This window comes from Anolis carolinensis, chromosome 5 (assembly GCF_035594765.1).
Source record: "Anolis carolinensis isolate JA03-04 chromosome 5, rAnoCar3.1.pri, whole genome shotgun sequence".
Classification (NCBI taxonomy): Eukaryota; Metazoa; Chordata; class Lepidosauria; order Squamata; family Dactyloidae; genus Anolis; species Anolis carolinensis.
In genome coordinates this window covers 182,372,275-182,399,212 of record NC_085845.1, presented here as the reverse complement: position 1 = coordinate 182,399,212, position 26,938 = coordinate 182,372,275, and the positions used below count along the sequence as shown (strand labels likewise).

General features: G+C 39.3%; 1 protein-coding gene across 1 annotated transcript in view; it reads right to left on the bottom strand.

Annotated features, from left to right (window-relative positions):
• Nucleotides 1–1,222: 1,222 nt before the first annotated feature.
• The window catches only part of tmem178b (transmembrane protein 178B), a 354,992-nt gene continuing 329,276 nt past the window's right edge, over nucleotides 1,223–26,938 (bottom strand). The window contains exon 4 of the mRNA XM_003220854.3: nucleotides 1,223–18,177. Coding sequence (XP_003220902.1) covers nucleotides 17,927–18,177 — 251 coding nt within the window. The 3' untranslated portion in view covers nucleotides 1,223–17,926. The remainder of the gene's footprint in view (nucleotides 18,178–26,938) is intronic.

The following is a 26,938-nucleotide window of genomic DNA, read 5'->3' as shown; positions in this document are numbered from 1 at the left end:
CCTCTGAGGTTTGGTACATAATAAGTGGGGTTCCTTGGACCTGTAATAAAAGGAAGCACTGTTTCTAATCTCTGGGACTGCTTTGCTCCTAGAGAAAGTCGTATCTCTTATGAGGACTAATGTAGTTTAGTGTCAGTCCCTAAACTGCCTCTCACTAAGGCTTTAGCCAGGATGAAAAGAAAACCTGACAGATTGGCCTGTTTCTTTTCCGTGAGCAGGTATCTGATGATATGCAGAAATCAGCAGGTGCATGGAGATCAAACAGGATAATCTGCCAATTGCTGTAGGGTAAAAAGCTGTCGAAAGGACAGCTATTGTCAGTTAATATCAAGAAATGGGAAGGCCTGTCTGCCCCCTCCCTTCTCACCTCAACTAGACAAGAACAGAGACTGAAATCCATATGTGAAAACTTTTTTTTTTCATTTCAGGGGTGACTTGAGAAACTGCAAGTTGCTTCTGGTGTAAGAGAATTGGCCCAGGGGAAACCCAGATGTTTTTGATGTTTTTACCATCTTTGAACTGGCAACCTTTAGGTCAGCAACCCAATCTTCAAGCCATCAGTCCTGCCAGTGCAAGGGTTTAATCCATTGGGCCACCGGGGGCTCCATGTGAAAACATGAAGAGTAGACATTCCTTCGATTACAGTATTTGGTCCGCAGCGTGGGCTCCCTGTTGGCTCCCTGTTTAAGAATAAAGTTCAATATCTTGGGCAATAACAGGAGCATCTAGAAGTAAGCATATTGCATCTGTATTAAAGTCACTCCATTGGTTTCCAGTTAGTTTCTGAGCAATGTACAAAGTGTTGTTTCTGACCTTTAAAGTTCTACATGTTTTGAGTCCAAGGTTACCAACAGGATCACATTCTCCCATACAATTTGCCCCAAATACTGAGGTCCTTTGGGGACTGCTTGCTCCAATCAGCCAGAACCTGACTGGCATCTGTCATGCAGAGGCCCCAAGATTGCAGAATGACCTGCTGGAAGAGGTTTGACAGCTAAACCAGCTGTTAGAACTGTGAATCTTAATGTGTATTTTTTGGTGTTGGTTAAAGTGGAATCATAGTATTATATTAGTGCAGTTGGGAAGGATCTTCAGAGTCTCCTCTTTAAAAATAGAATCACTGTGAATAAAAGATTGGACAGATAGAAAAGATAACCGACTGTTGCTACCACATGCAAGTCTTTGTGACACAAGTAAGAACAGTGAAGAAATAACCAGGCACTTGTCTTTAAAACACACAACATGACTTCCTTTTATTTAATTGTTTAATCAGTTTACATTCCACAATTGACAGTTTACTTTTTTCATTTTTCCCCATAAACAAATTGCTTAATTACCAGACGAGATTGTAAACCTATGGAAATACAGATTTTTCTGTCAGTTGAAAAAAAGAGCGAGAGGAATAAAAGGTAAGATGCAGCCAGTTTTTAAAGTTCCCTTTTTCCTCCCAGCAAAGTCCTTCTCAACCTACTTAGCATCCTTCTCAACTTCATACCTTTTATTTTCCTCCCAGAAAAGTCCTGCCATACATTGTGTCCTTCGCAATTCTGAAATGAGTTTCAAAAGCACACTTCAATTTCCATTTGCCATTGCCAGCTGCCTCTCTAGCACTATGATGAAGAAAGAGGCATTGCTTCCTAGCTGCCTCAAACACATATCCTAAAACAGAGGAACATTTTGATTTTTGATGCATACAACGATCTTTGCTCACCTTTCCTATGATGGGCTAATGTGAAGAAGGAGAAGTGATAAGATGGAGCTGTAAAAAGTTCAAACAACACATTTATTCACATCATATCTGGACGAGAATCATAACACACACAATCATTATTGGATTATTATTTAGCACCAAAAGCCATTTGGGCTACTTGCATTTCATGAGTGGCCTGAAGCCAAAAACGTTGCCTGACATTCCATCCTCATCCGTGTCTAACCCATTGTATTCAATCTGGCTGATTACTCTGACTTCTGCTATGGACAATAAAATGAAAGAAGGCATGATACATAAAAGATCTTAAATATCTACAGTAATGCAACCCCTATGTATAAAAAAAAATCACTAATGGTTGAGCCCAGTGGATGAAGAAATCCGAAAGGAGCTGTATTTATCAATTTTATAGAATGTGGGAGAGCTGAAAGGGAGAGGAAATGTTTTTACCAGGGATATGAATTTGACTCTTTCCACTCTAAAACCAGTAATATCATTTTAATGTATGGTTTTAGGAGGGAATTGAAGCCTCTATTTTTTATAATGAACTCTGCAGTATTTGTTTTTATCTGTCTTGTGTTTTTTTTGTAGAGATTTAAGGTTGCAGCAAGAGTTTTGCAAGCCCGTCCTACAGTGATACTATAGGGTATGTGGGATGTTGAGAGATTGTAAATGCTCTGGATTCAGTATAAATGAAGTGGCTCATTTTATTCTTTTTAAAAAGGAAGCTCTTTAAAGTTGCAAACACAATTACAAAAGTTTATCAAGTATTGCGCCCTTGCCTCTCCATCACTCAAAGATGAGTCCTCAACAAGATATTCAAACCTTTTTTCTGTCTATGGCTATACAGCAACTAAATGTTGAGTGCCTGGAGATGCAGGTGACATGTAAATATGGCTAATGCTAGCAGCGTGAAATAAATCCTGGTTTAGAAAGAGCCTAAGTTGTATAAAAGGATGGGGTTGGGGACTTATCCGGCCCTCCAGATGTGTTCCAACATCCTTTGCTATTAACTGGCTATGGTTACTGGTATTGCTTTCCAACAATATCTGGGAAACAATACAAGTGACTTGAAATCTACCATATTGGGTCTCATTCTGATGCCATGGGCTGACCTTTGAGTCTAAAAACATCCCTTCTATGATCACTGAAGCTACAGATGTGTCATAGTTTCATAATTCTTTAGTCACCAACTGTACTGAAGAGATTGGAAAGACAAGAAATAATAATAAGAACTGCTTTCACAGGTAAATGTCATACCCAGGTTAACCTATTACCTGATAAATATATTCAGAGAGATGGTTATTTTAGTCAGAAAATATTTGATCCTACATGCTCCTATTTCTGTTCCAAAATGATACAATGCAAGAACAGTTGCAGTTTTGCCACATGACCAGCTCTTTGTATTTACTAGGTCACTGATTCATATACAAGACATCTTCCAAGATGTGGGCTCTTCTCTAAAGTACATGTGTGTCTTATGTCATCATGTCAGAATCAGAAAGAGATGTGAAGGAGTATGCCTGAAACTGAGAGGGGACATAAAGACCAGGCTTCTGAAGGAACAGCAACAACAACAAAACAGTAGTTCTCGAGCAGTTTTACAGAATAGGAAATATCTCTTTTCACAATAAAAATTTCCATAGCATACAGTTAGATGATACATGTATTGGCTGGCATGCTGTGATATGCGAAGGCGTAAGTCTGCTTTATGTGCGTCTTTTTTTGGTCATTGTGGAGGTGGGTGTTTTCTTTCCTCTGCAATGAACAAAGCATCTCTCTGGGACTCACCATTTAGCTGCTGCAGATTTCTGCCTCCTTCTCCTTGCACAGCCCTTCCATGGCTGTTGGAAAGTGCAAGGAGGAAATCAGAGAAGGCTCTGGTTCCACAACCGGACGTCAAATGATTACATCATCTGCTGAGACCTCTGGAGAACCCTGGCATGTCTCAGTGGGCAATGTTATCATTCTGTTTCTGGCTATGGAGGCATAGCCTGATACTTCTCCAATCATCCCCATTCTCTGCCAGACACATAATGTTTTGGGGGCCTGGCAGCAGCTAAACATTGTGCCAGACAGGGGTATTGAGAGGACAGGTGTGGCACAGCTCAGCAACTAGACCTATTACACTCATCTGTGCCATACAGGATCTTGGACATTGTATATTCATGAATGGCTTCTAACGTATACTGTTCAGTTCCACGTGCAGATGATAAATGTTAATGTTATTTTAGCTCCACTCAGCTAGAATCCAATTGGAGCATTGTATCTTCATAAATGGAATTACAACTATAGTTTGCTTCAGGTCATTTCAAACTTTGGATAACCCTAAGACAACCCTACCACAGAGCTTGTTTGTCAAGATTTATTCAAAGAGGATTTGCCTTTGTCTTCATCTGAGGTTGAGAAAGTATGATTTGCCTAAAGGCACCCAGTGGGGTTAGAGTCACAGTCTGAAGTTGAAACCACTACACCACGGTTTCTGAACCCCTCCTCACACTTTTTCCTACCTACCTCAAAGGAGCAAGAAGGGAGTGGAAAGAATTCCTTCTGTTTTGGGAACAGATAGAGAGGAAAGCAAAGCAAAGCAAAAGAGAGTTAAGGAGCAAGAAGGGGTACAGAGGAGCTTGCCATTTTGGCAGGAGATAGGAGAGGAAAAGAATGGAGAGTTAAGGAGCAAGAGGAGGGTGGTAATAGTGGCAGGGCACAAATGGTGGTAGTAGTAGTGGTGTGTCTAAAGTTCATAGCAGGGGCCGAGGGAAAGGCATTGGTGGGCTAGATCTGACCCAATGGCCTTAGTTTGAGGACCTTTATAATTTTGAGGAAAATTTTATTTTGAATTTATTTTGCAAAAGATTGTTTGATTTTTTTGGATATTTCAGGGTAGAAATTCCCTCTACACTCTCTAGAGAGCATTTGGAAACATTTGTACCCTAGGGGCACCTGGTGGCCACGTGTGGCCCATGGGCAGCACTTTATCCACTATTGGACTACAGGGACATAGCCAGATGTTTCTCAGATACCCCTGGACTGTCCTGGTCCTGTGTGTTCTAACAGGGAAAAGAAAGGTCTAGTATTAGAGGAGGGGAGAGGGGAGACAAAGCAAAATCCCATGGTGGTGGTAATTTACACTCCATCTCCCCATGAAGGATCTTGGTCCAAGTTACATAAGTCAATGACTGCATTGTTAATGCAAGTAATTTTCAAACATAAGAACCAAAGCCTAAGGAAAAGGTTAAGTTCCACCAACTTTCAGTAACTGTCTGATTTCCCATTTTCTTCAAGTGACTGATGCCATTCCTTTGTTTTCTCTTAAATGTAATTTACAATTAATATGATGAGAAGATCCACTTCCCCCCACAACAGCTTCAGAGTTGTGCTCAGTTTCTGTGGATCCACTATACAATGTGCTGGAAATGACTTCCATACATTGGAATTTTTGGCAGTGTCACCCAGGAACTGGAATACCTCCCAAGGGAGCTATAGCTGGTTCTGGTTCTGCTTGCTTTTTTATGTCTCTTCCACACCATACAATTATATCATGTTGACACCAGTTTAACTACCATCACTATATCCCGTGGAATCCTGGGATTTGTAATTTCATGAAGTATTTGGAATTCTTTACCAGTTCTTCGCTAAACTCCAAATCCCAGGATTCTGTGAAATACAGTCACAGCAATTAAGGTGGTATCAAAGTGTTATAAAAAGACCTTAGACAAACAGGATGTTTTCAGAATATTGTAATTGGTTGCTGCTGTTATTGCTGTTGCTGCTTTTAAATTCTGTACTGAACGTTGTATTTTACATAACCAAATTGCTGTGTTATCAGTTTATTCTTGGTAAGCTGCTTTGATTTTTTGAAAGAATGAGTAAGATCCAGCGAGAGAGAGAGAAATCTAAAGAAAGTAAAGAACTGCTATATATGATGAAGAGCATTCACTTATGGTGTTAATTTTTGGCTTAGCAGCTGCATCATGATACCTTTTCTTTCTAAAAGTCACCTGGTATGACCTTAATTCACTTTAATGTGTTCACTGAAGTTAAGATAGGCAACATTGCTATTGTACAGATCTCTTTTGCTGAAAAGCAGGTGATTGGCTCTGTTTTTAAAAGCAGTAATAATATAATTTGTTCAGAAACTGATATATATGAGTATTTCTGCATTGTTGGAATTAGGCATCGTTAATTTTATAATCTTCACATTGTTTTCCATCAACTTATTAATTGGAGGGCATACATGACTGATTGCAATATGGTGAAATTCATATAATGGAACAAATTCCTAATCAGAGGAACCACATCATTATCTGTAGTTCCTGCCTGAGTTATGCCATGTTTTATATACAGCATGAAACCCTGTAACTGCAAGAGTCATCTTCATGGGTTCACTTACCCATGTCCAGGGTCTCTCTAAGAATTTGCTAGGTCTTTGCCATAGTATACTTTCCAAGGAAACTACCATAAAGTTGCTTCTGGGGAGCAAATTCCTATGCAAATAGTTCTCTGGGAATCTCTTGATCCTCCAACACAATTCTATGGTATGCTTGGATTCGAAGTGGGGTAATTCATTGGTGTTCAGTCATATCCATAGCTTCATATACCACAATTCAACTGGGAATGTGTCTCCTGTGGATACAGGGGTCTGTCTCTCTCTTTTATAATATACAGTAGAGTCTCACTTATCCAAGCCTTGCTTATCCAAGCTTCTGGATTATCCAAGCCATTTTTGTAGTCAATGTTTTCAATATATCGTGATATTTTGGTGCTAAATTCGTAAATACAGTAATTACAACATAACATTACTGCATATTGAACTACTTTTTCTGTCAAATTTGTTGTGTAACATGATGTTTTGGTGCTTAATTTGTAAAATCATAACCTAATTTGATGTTTAATAGGCTTTTCCTTAATCCCTCCTTATTATCCAAGATATTCACTTATCCAATCTTCTGCCGGCCCGTTTAGCTTGGATAATGAGGCTCTACTGTAATATAATATCTCAATCTCGCTCTCTATGTTTAAATTTAAGGGTGATCTGTTTAGATGTATAATTGTGCAGTTTGATTATCTCTTGGCAGTAATGTTCCATAAATCTACATCAAATTTTGAATTCAACATCACAAATTCCACATCAATAATAAAAGGTGACCTATCTTTAAAAAAGGCCCAAGATCCAATCATTGCCAGATGTCAACATGATGATGGAGCTCTGATTATGTCTAACTGTGAAAGCCCTCCAAAAACCTATATTTTCATTGAGGTTGCTCCACAACCAAAGGGTTCCTGGAGATCAGGGTGCTGGGCACTGACATCTGCATTGCTCCTCACTTACACATTGTGTTGAGAACATGCAGCTGGGACCCCTGGAAGTTCTGTCTCAACTGTTTCTCTCAATAAACCCCAACTCTAGGAGCATTTCCCAGTACCCCAGTCTGCATTTCCTCATAAACTCTTTCTTTGAGGCATGACTTTGCTAACCAATTTAGGTTGGCGGCGGGGGGGGGGGGGGTCATGTTTAGTTGTAAACCATGAAATTGAATACCAAAATTAGAATACTTCTATTGATGCTGTATCACACCAGTCTGCAGAATATGTATGAACATATATCACACAAACTCTCAAGTAACAGAAAATGATAGTATCGGGTAGGGGGAGGCTTTTTATTCATATGTTTCTAAATGTAAGGGAGAATTTTCCCCATTAGAAGAAGCATTTAAAGATGGAAACCTGTGAAGAGGCACAGTCCAGGGGTTGAACCGTTAGATTTTGCCAATTATACAAACCAGGCCTTATGCCCTATTGATTTCAGTGGGGTTCAGAAAACACTCTTGGGTTTGGAAACAGTATGATTATGGCTCCCCTGTAAGTCTAGACATACAGAAAATCCAAAATCACATAGGAAGAAAAAAACCAAACTGTGGAATGACGTTTGTAGGATTCTTTCCATGTGGCTCTTCCTTTCATGGCTTATGCATTTATGCAGTTCAGCAGTAACATGGCAAAGAGCTTGGAAAATTTACTTTGTTGGACTATAGCACCCAGAATCTTTCATTGTGGATGAAGTGGTTTGTAGTCCAACAAAGGAACCTTTCCAAGCTGTGGGGCATGAGAAAAGGGGATAAGATTAACAAGGATAAGATTACCAAATCAGGCCTTATGTCCTATTGATTTCAGTGGGGTTCAGAAGACACTCTTGGGTTTGGAAATAGTATGGTTATGGTTCCTCTGTAAGTCTAGACATGCAGAAAATCCAAAATCACATAGGAAGAAGAAAACCAAACCATGAGTGACTTTTGCAAGGATTCTTTCCATGTGCCTTTTCGTTTCATGGCTTATGCGTTTATGCAGTTCAGCAGTAACATGGCAAAGAGCTTGGAAAATTTACTTTGTTGGACTATAGCACCCAGAATCTTTCATTGTGGATGAATCTGGTTTGTAGTCTAAGCTGTGGGGCATGAGAAAAAGGGATACAATTAACAGGCCGTTCCTAGATTATAAGAGTTTAGTATTCAGTTGGATATAACTACTGGACTGTGCCAAGGAGAGGAGAATCAAACCATGTTAAAAATATATACAGCTTAGTCAGGTGGTATCATAAGGTCACTTGCCAGAAAGATAAACCAGGACAGAACCCTTTTGGCAAGCATACATCCTGGCCAAGGTCAATGCAGCTGATAAAGGATAACTCCATCCAGTGCAGATGCTTGGAGGCACTGCTTGGAACAGGATAGTAAAATAATTTGTTGGAAAGAACCACTTCACCTCTCCTCACTTTCTCCCCAATAAATTTTTATGACATTGACTTTATTATGACACAGAGACCTTACAAGCCTTTCAGACAGGATTTTTTTTTCTTTTTTCTATTTTTTTTTTCATCTTTTGACAGCAATACATGCAAACAGTTTCGCTTGAGAGCTGGTGACGTCTACAATTATAGGACGATAGAGGCTTTGATGCTTTCCATCCCCTTTGCCCCTCTGAGAATTGGGGGGAGGACCAGGGAGGCAACATCATGGCTGTCTTGGAAAATTCCATAGGAAAAAAAACCCAAACAGATGACAATTGAATCTCCCCCCTCCAGTTCACAATTTTAAGTTTGTACATTTTTTACAGGCATCTGGATCCCAAAACAGTCACACATGGAAGGCGCTGATATGAAAATGGATTTGATGGAATTGAAGCATTTCTATTTATATAAAACATTTTCATGAGAAAGAAACAAGGGGAGGGGAGAGGGGAAGAGAGAGAGAGAGCACAGTGCAGGAGAAAAGGGAAGGGAGAAATATGAGGAAAGACGAAATATTTTGAAAACGAACTGGGATTCATTGTCACTCAAATTTTTGGGTAAATCTATTTAGGAATATTTTCAGGGATAGTCCATCTTCTATGGTGCATCTAATTCATGTGGGTCAGACATGACTGGAACAAGGGACAACTACTTTTTGAATTATACCTTCCAGCATGACTAGTTTGGGCATTATATCCTGTTAACTATTCCAGGCTTGAGGCATGAGCCCTCTTTACTAAGCATGAAAGATGCAGCCTGTCTGTACTAGGTGAAGCTGTGACTGGGCCAAACCTGGATAAAATAACTCATGTAGATGAGAGAGCAATCAAGGTACTTTTGTACGTTAGCAGAACATAAAGCGATGACGATGGAGTTATGCATAGTCCAGGAGGGCAATGAAGGTGGGAGCTTGCCTTACACCCTCAAATGGGATGGTGGCCAGTAGACGTATACCTGAGTACCATATTGTTGTTGTTGTGCTTCCTGGGGGAAAATGCATAAGTAGGTACAGCAACCTTCTTATACATACTGGGAAAAAAACATATGGAATCATAATACCCAGTTCCATTAGTGTACCAAACACATTACCTGCAAGATTTCTCCTCCCACATCATTCACAATGCAAAAAAACATATAATCTAGTTGTGTTTCTATGTGCTTTTTGGTGTGCATTTTTGCGGGTGGAAATGTGTGTGTGTGTGAGAGAGAGAGAAAGACTGAGAGAGCGAGAGAGAGAATGAGAATACAGGTTGAATAGCCCATATCCAAAATGCTTGGGACCAGAAGATTTGGATTTCAGAATGTTGGGGAGGGGGCGGATTTTGGAATCTCTGTATTTGCATGTACATACATAATGAAATATTTTGGACCCAAGTCCAAACATAAAACTCATTTATGTTTCATATACATCTTAGCTTGAAGGCAATGGCATACAATATTTGTAATAATTTTGTGCATGTTTGTGTACACTAAAATAAAGGCGTCCCTATCTCAGCCACCCATTTTGGATTTTGGAATTCCAGATAAGGGATGGCCAACCTGCAATGCCTATACAAGGTGTTGAGAGGCATATATTCTTCTGATGCTTTGCTGTAGGAGTTGTGGATTGTTTTCCATCAGGATTCAAGTGTGCAAGTTCTCCTCAACGTGAGGCTTAACTGTGATACTTCCACAAGAAAGAAAAAATAAGGTCATAAGCCAAAGCTACCCTCAAATCAAAAAAGCTGGAGATCAGGTCATGCAACCAGTTCAGACCACAATAAGAACTTCTAGCCTATCTGAGCAACAAAACAGCCTGGTTTGTTTCTTTGCTTACTGGTCTCAAAGGTGGCTGTCACTCAGGTGCCCAACTGTATCCCACCCTTCCTGTGCCACTAACTTGCATTATGTCTTTGGACTGCTTCAACCTGCACATTAATTCCAGGAATTTAGTTTACCACTGTCACATGCCTCCTGTAAACGCTGTTCTTATTAAAGGCTTGAAAATTACTTTCTTAATATAGACCCATCTCAGATCATTATCACCTGCTGGCAATTTTTTTCTCCTTCTGCAGAAGTTCATTTTACCCTCAGACACTCTTTATGTGGCCTCTAGCCTCTATTGGATTCAGTTCAGCACATTTTTTTCCTGAACTGTCTGCAAGTTATTCAAGTAGCATGAGGAATAAAGCTGGATTTTTAAAAAGTTTGCATCAAAGCCATAGCTATGCTGCTTATGAATTTCTGGAAGCTGTACTCTAAAGAGTATTCTTTCAATGCTTAAGGGTCAGGAAGTGGAGAGTAGTGGGATGTGGTATGGGGACATTTGCTATTGCTGGATGGCATCCTCTTGAGCACTTACACTATAATAAGCTATATGTATGATATCCCAGAATCACAGAGATGGAAGAGACCACAATGGCCAACCAGTCCAATCCCTTGCCATGTAGGAAAACACAACCAAAACACTTTCAACAGATGACAACCCAGCTTCTGATTTAAAACTTCCAGAGAAGGAGACTCCACAACACTCATATTCCTTGGCCAAACAGCTATCATCCATTCTTTCTAATATCTAGGTGGAATCTCTTTTCCTACAATTTGAATCCATTGCTCCTTGTCCTTAGTCTCTAGAGTTGCAGTAAGCAAGCTTGTCCCTCTTCAAATGTGATATGCTTTCAAGTATTTAAACATTATTATCACATGTCCTCTCTGCCTTCTTTTTCCCTAGATCCCTGAGCCACTCCTATATAGGACTTGGTTCTAATGTCTGGGGATTTATGTCTGCAATTATGAATGACTGAATGTCACAAAATACCACCTTTGAAACCTGGAGGTCCTAGATATCAGAAGGCTGGGTGCATTGCAACAAGCAGCTGTAGCAGGACCTCAAAAGGTCTCTCCAGTTGCCTGTTCATGAGACACTCCATGACTGGAAGAACACCATGGGCATCATTTCCCAGTGCCCCAATCTCCAGCACCCCTAAAGTGTTTCAGTCAGGCTACTATCAAGCTGTGAAGGCAGGTTTCTGGGATGCATCATCAGTTGTAACTACAATTATTGAGATCCATCTTCCTAGAAATAATGACAATGCAGATCTAAGCCATTGTTTGTATGCCTAGATTAGGCTTGCTGCTGAAGTTATTAATTGATCAGTCAGTATTAATCAGTCACATATGGAATAAAACTGGATTTTCTTTTTTAAAAACCCAGCTATCACCAGAGTCATGCCCTATGAAATTGGCATTCAGGGCAAGTGGTGTTGCTCAAAGGCTTCAGTGCACACATCATCATTCAGGCAATTTTCAAATGATAAATCATCTGTCCATGTCACTTAGTCCGGAGAAACTGTTATCTTCATTCAAATATGCCTAGCCAACAGACACACACAACCAAAACAGTCTGGTCCGTGATGTGTAGTAACATTCCAGTCACACAGTGAAAAGCTAAGTATTTGATCTAAAGCAAAAGTGGGGAGTGTCTAGCCTTTTAGATGTTTTTGGACTGCAACTTCCATCTGTAAGAACACCTAAAGGTAAGGAGTTACATCAATCACTGCAGTCCAGCCAAAACTAGAAGCCCACAACTTGCCCATCTTTTAGCTTAGAAAGCACTTTACTGGTTGATATAGGCAGGCTCCCACAATCTAGCATTGGACAGATATTTTGGACTGTAATCCCTAGCATCCAGCTTAGTATGGCCGTGGTGAATAGGATAGGAAGGTGACAGGCATGAATCCTATTGGTTGGCCACAACTATGAGTCAACACAGAGATAAATGCCAATAGACCTACTCTAGATGAGATTAACAATTAGATTTGGTCATCGAGTAAATCATCTGGGGGGTATTGAGTTGGGAGGCTAATGCAGAAGAGAAGACATGAATTCCCAAATTCATTAGTGGATGTTGTATTTTGAAAAAGTTGAACAGGGATGGAGTAGTGTTTCCCAAACAGTAATTTACAATATGGGCCACTGAACTGACTCATCATGTAGCCATTTATCTCATTCTGTCAAATTGTGGGGAAAGTGATTATCATTTCATCTTGGGTGTCAGGAGGGCTGTCTAGGAATAAGGGATGTTACAATCCAGGATAGTTTGGATAGGGCTGATCTGCCTTAAAAGTGCAACCCCAAATATCTCCCCACATGAAAATTATTTGAAAAAGAAGCACATAACATATAGAATTAATAGGAGCAGAAAAGGAGGCATAATCTGGAAAAGTTAATTTTAGACTATGATTTCCAGCATCTAAAAGATAACATTTCCAAAGTTTGGAAGGAAGAGGACATATCTATATCGCATACCTAACTTGGCTTCTGAGTTATCCAGGGAAAACGGAGAAACAAGTGCTGTGAAAAGGACTGGGAAATTCAAATATAATGGTCAAGACCCTAAGTAAGGTCACAAGAGATAGACTAGCTGATAAAAGTGAATATATGGCTTTAGGGTGGAAACCTTCAAGTGACTCTCTAGTTCATAGTTGTGAGAAAATGCCAGGTTTGTAACAGAATGAATGGTTCATCACCTGGATACTCCTTTACTTCCACCTCACTTATCACCCTCCATAAGTCAGTTGGAGTGGCAGTTTTGACATACACTATATTTACCCAATGATGACTTCAAAGGTTAATTACAAACCATATTTGTCAAATCTCACAGTCTGTCAAGCCTCCTGTGTATCATTTTCAAGCGATTCTCGCAATCTACAAAACCCATTATTCAAAAATATATATATATACATCTATGTACACACAAACACACACAGAGTCGTAGAATGGTTTTGCCATTGCATTACCCTAGGCTTATCACAGCTGTCCTTAACAGAACATAACACTAGCTACAATACATTCTAGGTACAGTCAGCAGTCCATGAAAGGAGATTTGCATTTTGTTGCTGATGCTTTGCAGGGAATGCAGGAAGGGTAGAAGCTATACAGAACCAAAGCAGAGAGCCCCAAACCTAGTTCGGTAAATGGGGAAAGGAGAGGTGTGACATATGGTGGCTGGTGGTTCCTGTGCCAGTTGGACAGTGAATCCACTCCAAGAATTAGTTCACCTTTAAAGGAGATATTCGAGGCGCTAACCCTATTTTATCTACATCTCAGATTCAGACTAAAACCCAGGTTTGAATTACTATCGAAAGTCTGGGTTTGAAAGTTACATGAGTCAGTGGCCACCACTGTAAATCTAAATGGGAAATGCTGAGATTCTCTCTCACCAGCCTGTAAATGAGATGATAACAAGGGTTTCAAGTTTCATTCTTCCAACACTGTGACAGATTTGCTCCAAGGAAGTTAAAGAATGAAATCACAATCAAGCAGACCAGACTGTAGACCCCCCCCCCCCCCCACACACACACTTTTTGATGGAGCTCTCTTATTTTATTCCCTCAGTTTAAAACTAGTCTTCCTTTGCAGGATTCTTTGCCTTTTTCATTAAACGCTAAAGGTTGTATTCAGCTGGCTTTTGTTAAAGCTTGGTGTCTTTCATAAGTGGATTTTTTTTGCAGTCAGAAATATGCACCACTGGGTTTAAGGGAACTTACTGGCAGGTAACTGAGTTTAGTTACTTTCCTATGCTGATCTTGGAAATATTATTATACATTTTTGGACTACAGTAGATCATAGCAACATGGCATGGGGAGTCTGGATATTCCAGTGCTGAAAGAGTAATGTTTCCAAGGTCTCTTATGCATTGCTGACAGTTGGCACGGTTTGTTTACATACTGTCAAGATGAGCTCCATCCTTTCATATTTAGGGCTATCCTACTGGAGGCAGATGGAGCCCATGTGCATTTAAAAGACTGAAAAAAGGAGAATAAAAAAGGAGTAAAAAGAGGGATCCATATCAGGTTAAAAAGCTAGAGGTGTTTGATCTTAACAATTTTATGTTAAATTTATTTTAGGTATGCTTATGGATTATCATGAGCATGTGGAGGTTTAGCTATGTTGTGCATCTTGTTTGAAGGTGGATGGGCAAAGTACTGCTCTTGCTAATGATGATGGCTGCTAATGATGGTGATGACGATGATGACAAAACAACCAAAAACTCAGAATGGGTGGTGTGTGGGCGATGTTTTTCTTTTCAATCTGCCGTAACAAAATGACTAAAGCTAGTCATAAATAAACTCCATGAAGTTTATTACATTTATGAATATTAAATGAAAAGGTCAGATTCACACCAACTGACAAAAAACTACTTTCATAAATAGATGTAAATAGGATGTTCTTAATGTGCAGGTGTAGTTAGGCAAATATACATTGATTTCACTAGATAGAATTAAATATATTTTTGCCTTCTCAAAAACATGTCTGACTCATTCAAGAAAAGCTTTGCAAATACTGGATTTTACAGTGTCATGTGAATGTTGAAATCGAATATCATTCTACCTTAAGCTGTGTGTGTATACTTGTGTGTCTGTGTATATGCACATATGCATGTTTCAGAGATTGGAACTACAGGTTAGAAAAGTTACTCTGTATCTAAGTCCCAATATGATAAATCCCATATTACACTTTATAATGGCATAACTGAAATCACTAAAGAGAGGAGAAATAGTAAAGAAAATCCCCTGGTTTTTAGTCTTTCATATCAGAAGAGGCAGCAAAAATATTGTGGAAGATTAAATGACAAATCCATGAAGAAAGACACCGAAGTGTTGGAAATTGCACTGTAAAAATAGTAATGGTTCAAATTAGGTGTTTAAGTTTCTTTCCGACTCCCAGGAGCTATAAATAATTCAGCTCATCCAAACAGAAGACGTTCTAAATCTAACATCTTGTTGTGGAGGATTTCAACCTTTTCCCTCTGCACCTTCCACTACCACACAACATCTGTCTGATGGAAGTGCAGCTTTATGCTGTGAGCCAGATGAAACCTGCTTTGCATTACTCTGTAGTGTAGTTATATTCTTGCTGGATGAGACCTTCTGACAAATGGGAAATGATGTAGCCAAATTATGTAAAAGTATTGCCAAGCAGTTTCCACTGTTTTCCTTTCTTTTCTTTTGAAGGATCTGCAAAGAGACATGTTGCTGCCTCAGGTAAACAACAAAAGAAAGAGCAAAAACTGGAGAACATCCAATACAACTCACAAAGAGAAAAGAGACACATATTGGGATGCTAAAAAGATGGGTTGGAATTCAACATCACTTAGCTTGTTAAATATACTTTACTAAATAGAATACAATCCCTGTATCTGCAAGGGTTACGTCCACAGACTTCACATAGATACGTGAAACTATGGATGATCCTAAACCCTATTGAAATGAAGGACTTCCAGCCAAAAATACCATAGAGTCATGCTGCAGGACCTAGAAAATGCTTAGAAATGTGAATAAATGTGATTTAATACAGATACTGGTTCCAAGGATACTGGGGACATATTGTACTGTCTCTTGGACTCTAACCCCGAACCCACTTTATTGAGCAACAGCTGATCCAAGATAAGGAACCCCATGCATCTTTGATATTATCTGCTAGTAAATGAATTGAATATCAAATACTGAATAAAATGCATATGATGATTTGCAGAATGGGAAAGATAAAGATCTGAAGCACCCGTGAGATTGCAGTATACACATTCTAAATTTAGGCAGTGGGTTTTGCTCCCTACATCCCACTTTTATGACTAATTTTCTGTAACCACTTGTTGCTGAACAAGCTTTGTATTAGGACAAATTGGTGAATTGGAAGCTTGAAAGCGAAGGATAAGCATTTCTTTGGGAGGGAGAGGAACTGGTTATTATTGTAAAAAATAAATTACATGAAAGTGGCAAATTTTGACAGAACTCCAAAATTATGCTTTTAATGAAAAAATATAAAAATCTCAGATTCTGAAATGGAAAATCCCACAAATTGTGCACCATGCAATTCATCAACCTACTTAGAAAATTTGGGAAACGTGACACGACCACTAAATTGGTATGTTAGGGATTTAGCTCCAAATATTTGGAAAAAATGTTATCTTATCATTTGCCTTTGGCATGAATGCTAGTAGAGTGGATCAAATACAGTAAAAACTGGGGAAGGAGTAAAGAAACAAGAAGAGGGAGAAACAGAAGGAAGAAGCAGAAGAGGGAAGGAAGAAGGGAGAAAAAGCTATAGAGTCACAACCATGTCACAAAAACTTTGCAAAATGGGTTTTCCCATTTTGCCTCTGGCCCTTACAGCTCTATGTATGTGAGAAAGGCCTTTTCTCCCAAACACAAATATGAGACATCATATTTTGGTGTATACAGACATAACAAGAGGCACTACATTTTAAAAAATCTCTTATTAGCAACACTTAAGCCAGATTTTATCTCTCCTTCCACAATGGCTTTTAACCCAGTTGTCTATAATTAACAAAAAGTAGCAGCAACAACAATAACAATGACAAAACAATCCACTCAAGCTCTTCCTGCACAGGCACCCAACTAAGGCCAACCAACCACAAGGGCCACCTCCTTTCATGCAACACATGGCATTTTCTGGTGATCCATGGGACACGGACGGACACACACAGATGAAGAACAAAATCTGGTTTATGAGAGTTGCAATCTCACAACAGACATTTTCCTTCTTGATGCCTTCAGTCACTATTGTGGTGAGTATGGCTTGGTTGGTGATCACACAGCCATGTTTGAACGGATTTTCTTTCTGTAATAAAGGTGGGGAAAGGTGGGGAAAAGGGAGTTATACACACATGTATCACAGCATTTGGTTTCTGCCAGCAGTTCAGCCTCCATGGTCAGCCTAGATGTAAGGCAGGTGGAAGTTGGAAACAGGATCCATCGAAGCATCTTCATTTGCAGTTTTATTCTATGGGATTCTTGATCCCCTCCCTTAAGTTTAGCAATGGAAGGGAAAACCTTTCTTAAAGTTCTATTTCATTCCCTTTCGTTGGTAACTCAAGAGAGAGGGGGAAAACCAGGCAGGATTTGTGATTTTTTAAAAGTAGAAAGTGTGAAGGAAGGGGGGTTCTGAAGATGGCTTGAAGAGATTGCGTTTAGAGAGGTAACTTGAATGTTTTCGTTTATTTTCAGTTTGTATTTCCCCAATTTGGAGCAGACAAAGTTGCGCTTTTGTTTCAAATTTCCTGTACAGACTCAGTACCACCCCCCAAAAAACATCCCCTTTCCCTCCCCATCCCTACCACACCCCCTGACAACTGGCAGTAGACAGATGCAACAATATGGTCACTTGACTTTAAACTGGGATGCTGGAGACTTTGTTTTTGAAAGACCTAGATGGAAGCGCGATGTTGAAGAGAAGTTATTTCCACCTCCAGGAGAAAGAGCAAGAGCGATACGAAGTCTGTAGAGAAGATGTAGGCGCCATATTAGACTCCACTCTACCTTGGCACTGGCATCCGTTTGAGATCTATATATATAATATGTTTATGTATATATATTTATATATATATAATATTTATAATATGTATATTTATAAGTTTGTTTGGGTTTGTTTTAGCATACTGTCCCATTCTCAGGTCTGGATTTAGGATAGTTGGTCCTGGGGACAGGTTGTACAGAGGGAGCCAAGGTGCAGAAAAAGCCGGAGATCAAAGTGAGACCAAGGCCCCCCCAGGCACAAAACATTGACCAGCCATAGCCGTGGCTGATGTCGTCGGGAAGTCCGTACAGGTACCGTGGGTATCGGGAGAGCTCAAAGTTGATTCCAGCCACACATGTGCACAGTGAAATGATGCAGAAGGTTCCTGGAGAGGAAGAAAGAGGGAGGGAGAAACAGGGAAAGGAAGAATGATTAAAAGTTAGACTTTCAAAAGCAATCACTTGCCACTGCCAGTCACATGAAAAAGAAGGAGAACAGCTGGAGAAAACAGATAAAAGAAAACACAATGCTAGGACCAGGAATACCTTGTTCACTATGAAGCATTTAATTTGGAATCCTCTCCAAATGTGTGCCAAGGTTTTGCCATTGTTTTGCAACAAATAATAATAATAATAATAATAATAATAATAATAATAATAATAATAATAATAACTTTATTTTTATACCCCGCCCCATCTCCCCAAAGAGACTCGGGGCGGCTTACATGGGGCCTTGCCCGATAAAACAATCAAATATCAAAACACAGCAATAAAACAGTTATCCAATAAAAACATCACCTGTAGTACAAAACACCTGTAGTACAAAACAATGACAAAAATTTGACACTAAAGTGACACAGTTTCAAAATTTTGGAGTTTGTAGTTGACAAAGCTGAATGTTGTGTATTTATTTTAAATACTTTTATCCCACCTTTTGTTGAGCAGTCAACAGAATAGCGATGGATGGACAAAGTTCACCTCCTCAGATGCTCTTGGAATGCCCCTTCCAGCATTCTTAACCAGATATGCTGGATAGAGCTGATGGGTGTTGCCTCCCTCATGCAATAGGCTCCATATTTTCAGTTAAAATATTTTAAAAAATGAATAAACAAATTAGACATTAGGAATGGATCCTAACATTAGGTTTGCATCCATGTGTGCCGGATGCTGAATCTGCTCTGGTTTTTACCCAGAAGCTTAAAGGTGCTATCCAAAGCACTGTATCTAGTTGGAAAGTAGAGTTCTCTACCTTGGATAGCTTCTTCAATATTCGGATGAAAACCCAAATTGGATTCATTGCCCCACCAACATGGAACCCAGCAAGATATCAATTTTATTTTCTCCTGGACTGTTTTTTTTTAATTTCCTCCTCCTCCCTTTTCATATATTGGAAAGTTCTTGTCCAAAAAGGAAAATCTAAATAAAATCTTACACTGCTGCATAGACCAAATTCAACAGGTACAGCTTAATACCAGAATGGGGAAGACCATGATGTCCCTGCCTATCTTGAAAGGGTTATGAGATGGGAGCCGCATCAAGACAAAGAATGAAAGAAGCAATCCTATTTTATCATGGTTGAAAATACAAGGATTCAGAATCTGACTCATTTCTTAGGTCTGCAATGTTAAGTAATCACACAACAGAGGAGCAAAATAACATCAAAATCAGTAGAAAAAAGTCCAGTCATGACATCTACTCCATCTCTCCTAGTCAAGGGAGAATGAAAAATGGAGAGAGGGGGAAGAGAGAGTTCTCAAGAGACCAAATAAGGGCTGCCTATGTTCCACAAGTGACACAAATAATTACTTCTAGTTTGCATGATTTCTGCCTACACTTATTAGATGCACAGTGAGGGGTAATGAAGAAACAGTGCTCTTTAAATTGGTACACTTCTCAATATAAAGCACAAGCTACTCAATTTGAAGGAAAATACTCAGCATCAACTTAGTACTTCTGAATGTTCAAAGCACTTCATGTTGGTCCCAAAAATTCATAATTACCTGCCTGTCAGAGCCCATTCACCTTAATAACAGTTTCAAAGTCCCTGGTCTACCTGGAGAATTCAAGTTCCACTAGTGTGTGTGTGTATACGTATACACACACACAATACACCTGTATATCATTCCACTAAGCTGCCAATATTGTCTACCCAATTAATTTCCCTCTACTCCACCCTGGCAAAGTATGTGAAAGACTTTCAAGCAACCCAAGATGTGGACGTGGTCCAAGAAATACAGAATCCTTATTAGCTCCTGAAATTATTAAAGCGCCTTATCAAATTATTGAAGAATAAAGCTCCCCTCCCTCCCTGCTCCACGGTGACAAGGTCTATTCTGTAGGAGCAGCTTTGCAGCAAACTCCTTCTGTGCCTGGATTAAATGCCTCAGCAGCACAAGGCTCTTCAGAGCGCTTTATTGTTCAGCACAGGCTTGCATAGAATATAAATGATTGTTTAATTACACACTGTAGCCTCATCATCGGCTAACAGACGGGTGCGTGACAGATAGGGTTTAGTTTAAATCTGCCCTTATTTATTAATTTATTAAAATGCCTCGGAAAGAACAAACAGCCTGATTGGTTAAGGCAGAGCCTGGGCCATGTGAGATCAGGAATCCGCATGGATTTCAAATTTAATATATTTCTTAAGGGAAAAGAAAGAAAAACTAACTCACAAAAGCTAAGATTCACAATAGACAACAGATTTTTCTTCTTAGAATGACGTGAGAGTGGTTCTCACAGAGCCTTCTACAACCAGAGCTCAGAAATCAAGATTTCAATCCCCAGGATTTGCTAGAAAGTACAGGATTCTGGCAGTTATAAGTCTAGAAAATAAAAGTAAAAAAATAGTAAGCTCTGCTTACAATGAGCAGCCAGCTGCATTTCTTCTTGGTGGAGAACATGTGAGGGGCTCTGGGACTGAGTTCGGCAGCATGCAGGTGCAGTTGTGTCAATCTCTGTGTTTGTGACAGCTGGGGAATGCACAATCGTAATGGGCGAAATAGCCTCTGGCTATCTTCTTCCACATTTTAGAATATAATAGGGATGGAAAAATATTCAAAGTTATTAATTTATGAGATGAGATAAGGGTTTCCTGATAACCCTGTAGAGAAAAATAAATCAGAAGTGAGATTTATAAACCCCGGTGGATACCAAGGATCTACTCTAGCTTTATCCTTCTATTCGCACATCCTAAAGTGTTCTGGATAATTATTTTGAGCAAAATACATATGTCCTTTATAACCCCCTACTTTTAATATAGAAAATGTATTTTTCTATATAGAAAATAGCAGGTTTTGCATATAAAACAATACTTCCTCTGTAGGGATTTTTCCCATGCAAAAAATCTATACTTTTGTACGGGAAAAACTTTTTTCCAAGTAAAAAGAGTGGTTATTTTGCACAATGAGATTTGCATATGGGGATAATACTGTGCCAAAATGTTACTTTTCCCCCACAGTGGTAAGAGAATAATCAAACTTACTTCTCCTTGCATGCAGGGAAAAAATAGGCAAGGATTTGTACAAAGTTCTCAAGTCCTATACATTTTGGGACTGCTCAAGACGTACAGGTGATGCATATAAGAGACTGGTCTAATATAGCACACTCTCTTTGGGGTTTCCTTCATAAAGTGTTTGAAAACTTCAGCTGATTTCTAATATCGAAGCCAGACAATTAACAGGGTCTAGTTAATGGGGCTATGTTAATATCTCTGTTATAAAGTTTTACTGGTTACCATTTAGTTCACAGGGAAATTCAAAGAGTTGTAATGCTCTATATACAATTTTGGATCAGTGTACTTGAATGATTGAATGCTACCATACAAGCCTTTTTAGATTTTAGGACCTTCTGGGAAGTCCCCTCTCTTGTTGTTGTTGTTGTTGTTGTTGTTGTTGTTGTTGTTGTTATTATTATTATTATTAATAAGAATAATAAACCTTTATTTATACCCCACCACCATCTCTCATAGGGACTCAGAGCAGCTTACAAATAGCACATAATGGTGCTATACAACATATAAAATACAGTATATCAACATTAAAAACCAATAACACATTTAAAACCATACATAAAATTAGCAAGAGCAAAAGAGTCAATAAACTATAGCAATAGCCATTGATTCAAAGATCAATGCATTCAATTTAGCCTCCCCTGGCTAAAGATAGTGGTCTGGATGCTATCTTAAACATTATCAAAGGCATGTTGAAAGAACCAGGTTTTTTAGCTCTTTCTGAAAGTGATGTAGTGTGTGGGCTTGCCGAAGTTTCCTGGGGAGGTGTTCCAAAGCAGGGGGGCCACCACCAAGAAGGCCCTTCCCCCCATCACCACCAACCACGATTGTGACGGAGGCAGGACCAAGAGGAGAGCCTCCTGGCAGATCTTAGAACTCGCACCAGTTCATAGAAGGAGATGTGATCACAAAGATAGGCTGGATCTGATTGTGAGCCTGATGGAGATATGAGAGAGGGGGTCTACCTTGGATACTCCCAGACTTTGGAATTCTTTACCAAGGAGAATTAAACCAAGCCCCTCTGTTGTTCTTCCATCAATAGACCTTTGTATTTAGCCTTTCTTTTGGCATGTATGTTGTGGGGAGGCCTCCATCCACCCCTACTGCCACAGCCTTGGCCACAGAGAAATAGAAGAGGAGGCACCATCTGCTGGACACACAGTCACTCCCTTTCCTTTTGTATCATGTCTTAATGAGATTGTGTATATGTATCATACAAAAGTTTCTAAAGCATGAGGCAATAAATTCAAATGTTTTAAAAACATAGCGCCAGTTTGATGTTCAACCTTGGTAGAAGTCCTTCTCTATCTTTCTCCTGGTCTCTGTTTTAATTTGAACTGACCTTCACAATTTGAGAGAAGAAATCAGCTGCTTCTATAGTAAAGAGGGACATTTAGCACATTTCTTTTGACCTTTTTGCAACACAACCCATTCATCCTTTCTGCAGGATACATATAATAGACCTATTTCTAATCTTTTTTTTTTTTTTAAAAAAAAGGAAATTACTATCTCTGAATCTGACTTTGGCTTTTACTTTTCAAGGGAAACGTAAGAGCGGCTGAAATTTGTCAGCCTGACAATCCTGGAGACCAGAGAACTCTGCTTATCTATAGAATAGCAAGATAAGGCCAACTTTTCTTGGTGAGGATGTTCAAGTTCAGGAGCTTCACAAATGTTCAGTCTTTCTTCTCTCTTCTTTTCTGAAGAGTTATGTGAAACTTGAAAGACTGTGTATATTCTCTTCTCCCAAAGATATTGTTTCAAACCATTAAAACTGGATCATTCTAGTTCCATATAAGCTGTGCACAAAATTGTTTTATTCATATTGAGACTAGTTTGCTATAGCAAATTTAATCTAAACTAAACTAAATTCATGTATTGTTCTGACCTAGAGATGTGCCAGTTGGTTCTGAAATTATTAATACAGAGAAATGTTATTGATAGTTATATCTTATGATACTGAATTACAACAGACACATAAAAGTGGCCACTGCTACAACATATTACATTTGAAGGTGGAAATTTAGTTTTCGGCACGGGTGGGTATCATGCAGCCCTCCAGATCTTGAGATCTAAGGATTTTTCATCAGTGGCTTTATGGACTTGAAGCCTAATAACACTTGGAGCATTAAATGATACCCAATCTCATTTTAAGGGGTGCAGGACACACTATGCAACATATATAGTCTATTTCAATGGCTTACCACCACCTTTCAGCACCTGCTGCCTGAGACAGACACTTCATTCTTCCTAATGGTAGGGCTAGCTATGCACAAGTTCAACAATAAAGGAACAGAAGTTAGAATCAAGCAGAGATCTTACTCAATGGCAGCTCAGAATTAAGTTTAAACTGGCATGACTTGGCAGCTGGAATTTCTGAGCCTTTAATCCTCTGTTAGTTCCATGACTCATTTCATTGAAAATTGACCTTCTCTGTATTTATCTTGAGGATCATCAAAAACAGAGAAGAAGTCTGTAACACACAATTCTTACATTCTAATGGTTCTTTTTAGTTTTATTGTGACATGCCTTTCAGGTTTCCAGCTGATGCCTCAGGTTTATTTGATTGAAAGTCCCTAGACTTAATATCCCCATTATTTCAATATGGCTACAGATGCTAAGCCTGGCAGCACTATCTAGAAGCAGAGTTTTTCCATGATGCTGTCGGAAGGATTTCTCTAGTAATTCCTAGAAGAGTACTCCCTGCACATTTTGCCCTCAAATTGCACCATTCCAGGATGGAGGTCCTAAATTGGAGTCAGAGTCACCTCCACATGGCAAAAAAAAAAAAAGGTCAATGTGGGTCTGTTTTTCCTGGGCTAATCAAAAGATTTGATTGAGTTGGGTACAGGAACATAAAGCAATATTGATTTCGTCATCTCTCCAGAGATCTTGGCTTGGCCTCCCTCAGAGTTCACTCAAGTGCCTGAAAATGGGCCAGAGCTACAAAACGGATGAAAGTGCATTTCGGCTGGCCCCACAATTAAGCCATTGCATGGTTGTTATGTAGCTTCACTGGATCAATTTTCAGTCTCCACTGTAGTGTGGGAATTTTACTCCCATCACTAAACAGGAAAGAATCAATCCAACCATGTGACAGAGGAACTGGGTGATCATTTCTTAGAGGCTGCTTTAAGCCAAGGAGCTTTTGCAGGTATTCCCCCTTTTCTATGATGCTATTGTTGTAGTTTTGAAATCTACAATGGTTGTAGTGAAGGAAATCATTTTGGAGGGGAAAATGAAGCTTTTAATGCTCCCCAATTATATATATCAGGGAGCAGGGGATAATGGGATGTTGTGTTATCAAAGTTAGTTTGCTCTCCCCTTCTGTCAGCCAGGCTTGTACGTTCTGCCTGAGTATGAGTAAAACTTTAATATTATCAAGATTGCTGGTTTATCAGTCCATCACATGTTATCAATAGGAATTTTTGGACTATCAATTATTTAGATTCCATCCAAAAATATAAGAATCAGTGAGGTATCTATGGATAATGTGGCACATCACAATGTTACCTTTTGTAATTGTACTATTGTGATTTCAAAATCAAATAAGATCTGGTGCCTTGAGTAAGATTTCATTATCCCCCCCCATCCTCTCTTTGTCTTCAGTTTTGATGCCTTCCAGAACTGTCACATCTAATCCAAGTTTTTTTTCTCCTCAATCATAGTTATGTTAGATATTTTACGTAGTAATTGTTTGTCAGCTTGAATCCTAAAGTCCCATAAAAATTTTATAACACAATTTTCAACAACTTTTTCATGCTTATGTTTCCACCAGTTCTCAGCAGGTACTAAATCAAATATGTCAATGTAAGTTGTAACTTGCAAGCTCTATGAAACTGTATATTGAGAAAAGTAGGCAGAAATATAATAATTCCTCCTTCATCCCCATTTCTACAACATACATGGCCAAGCAACATGAGAGTGTGGGCAAGATGTAAAAAGTTATTAATGAGAAAGGACAGATAAGGTAGAAGAGGCTACAGCACTTTGAGTTTTCTTGAGCCTATTGGGAATAGAAAGATTCTGCTCCTTCCTCTCTTTTTTCTCCTGCTGAGTTGAATGTAGAGTATGTTTATAGTTTGGACTCACTTTGCAGCAATTAAAACAAGCTGATGACAAAGGGGGAAAGTAAGAGAAGGAAAAACGAACTGGGACATTTTAAAAGCAACTGAAAAATATGGGATTGCAGAAGATTAACTAGGACTATCCCTGCCCAATTGGAACTGTTGAAGGATGTGCAAGCTAGGTTAACAAAACTGCAGAATCGGTGGTGGATTATCCATGACAGATTTCCAATATGCAAAATATATTTCTTCGTAGAGTAGAGGTAGCAACCTTCTTGCTGCTGCTGCTGTTGTTGTTGTTGTTGTTGTTGTTGTTGTTGTTAAGAGTCTCCCAGGTAAACTATTGGGGGCCTCATACAGAAGCAGAAAACAGTAGTTGGTCAAAACCAACATTTTAAAACAGCTACTCATTTAACTTGTGTTTTTCTGCCACCCCTGTTTCCTCCCTTTTCCTTCCTGGTTGGAGCGCTGCCAGGAAAGGGTCATACAGTTCTTTCCAGAACTCTGAACTGATCAATTGCAGAAGCTTTTTGAAATTATGTTGTCAGCCCTAAGGTCATACATTGTGGATGCCTGATGGAGGGAATCAGAGGAAAATGGCATGTAGGTTGTAAAGTGTGACAATCCTGCACATGAATGTCTCACTGTGAATACAAATGGAGAGAACTTGGCTCTATGATCATCCTATATTAAAAACCCCATATGTCACATATAAATATAGGAAATGCATGCCCTTCTGCAGCCACAGTCTGTGTCATTCCTTCTCTTGTCTCTGTGTGAAATGAGCAATAAAGAGGATTTGAAAAGAGAACTGGTTAACAGCTGAAAAATTGGGATTAAATGACATCTCATTATAACATGGGAGAAGTCTGAGTTAGCTTTGGTCAATAATATGGCATGCTGTAGGCTCTCAGATCTTTGGACCAAAGGAAAGTTGTGTCTGGCTTCTGCTGATGAAAGCCTGCATTTGATGGTGATTGGATGTCAAAGTATAGTACTATGCGTGAGATGGCCCTTTTTATTGCTTGTGTGGTGTGTTTACAAGCTTGTGTATCAATCTAACATCAACAAAGAAGGGTTATAGGTGGAAAGAATTTGAAGTTTGCCCTTCTGAAGTTGGTTCTGAATGTTTTCATGGTTGTCATTAGCTGACGAGTTGCCAAGGAATCCAGCTAGGGATTGCCAACTTTCACTATGCTTATAATAGCTAAGCCACAGGCAGAAACTCAATAGGTGTAGCCTCCTATTGCGCCAATGGAACACCTGCCTCTCATGTTCTACTTAAGTCAGAAAGCCACTCTGCACAAGAGATTAAAAGAAAGGTGGCAATTCAATTGTTTGGCAATCCATACTTGTTTTGCATAACTTAACTTATTGCTTGCTTGCAGGAAGGCTTCCCACACTTTAGTTTGGTGACCTGGAACTGGGATCAGATGAATCAGATTCCCATAGTCAAGTGTGCACTTCATTTCCTGTGAGTCAGTCCATAGCTTACCTTATGCAGAGAAATTAGAGACCTGGTGGGTGTTTAGCGTTCCATGCCCAAATGGGAAGCAGTAAAATCAAGAACAA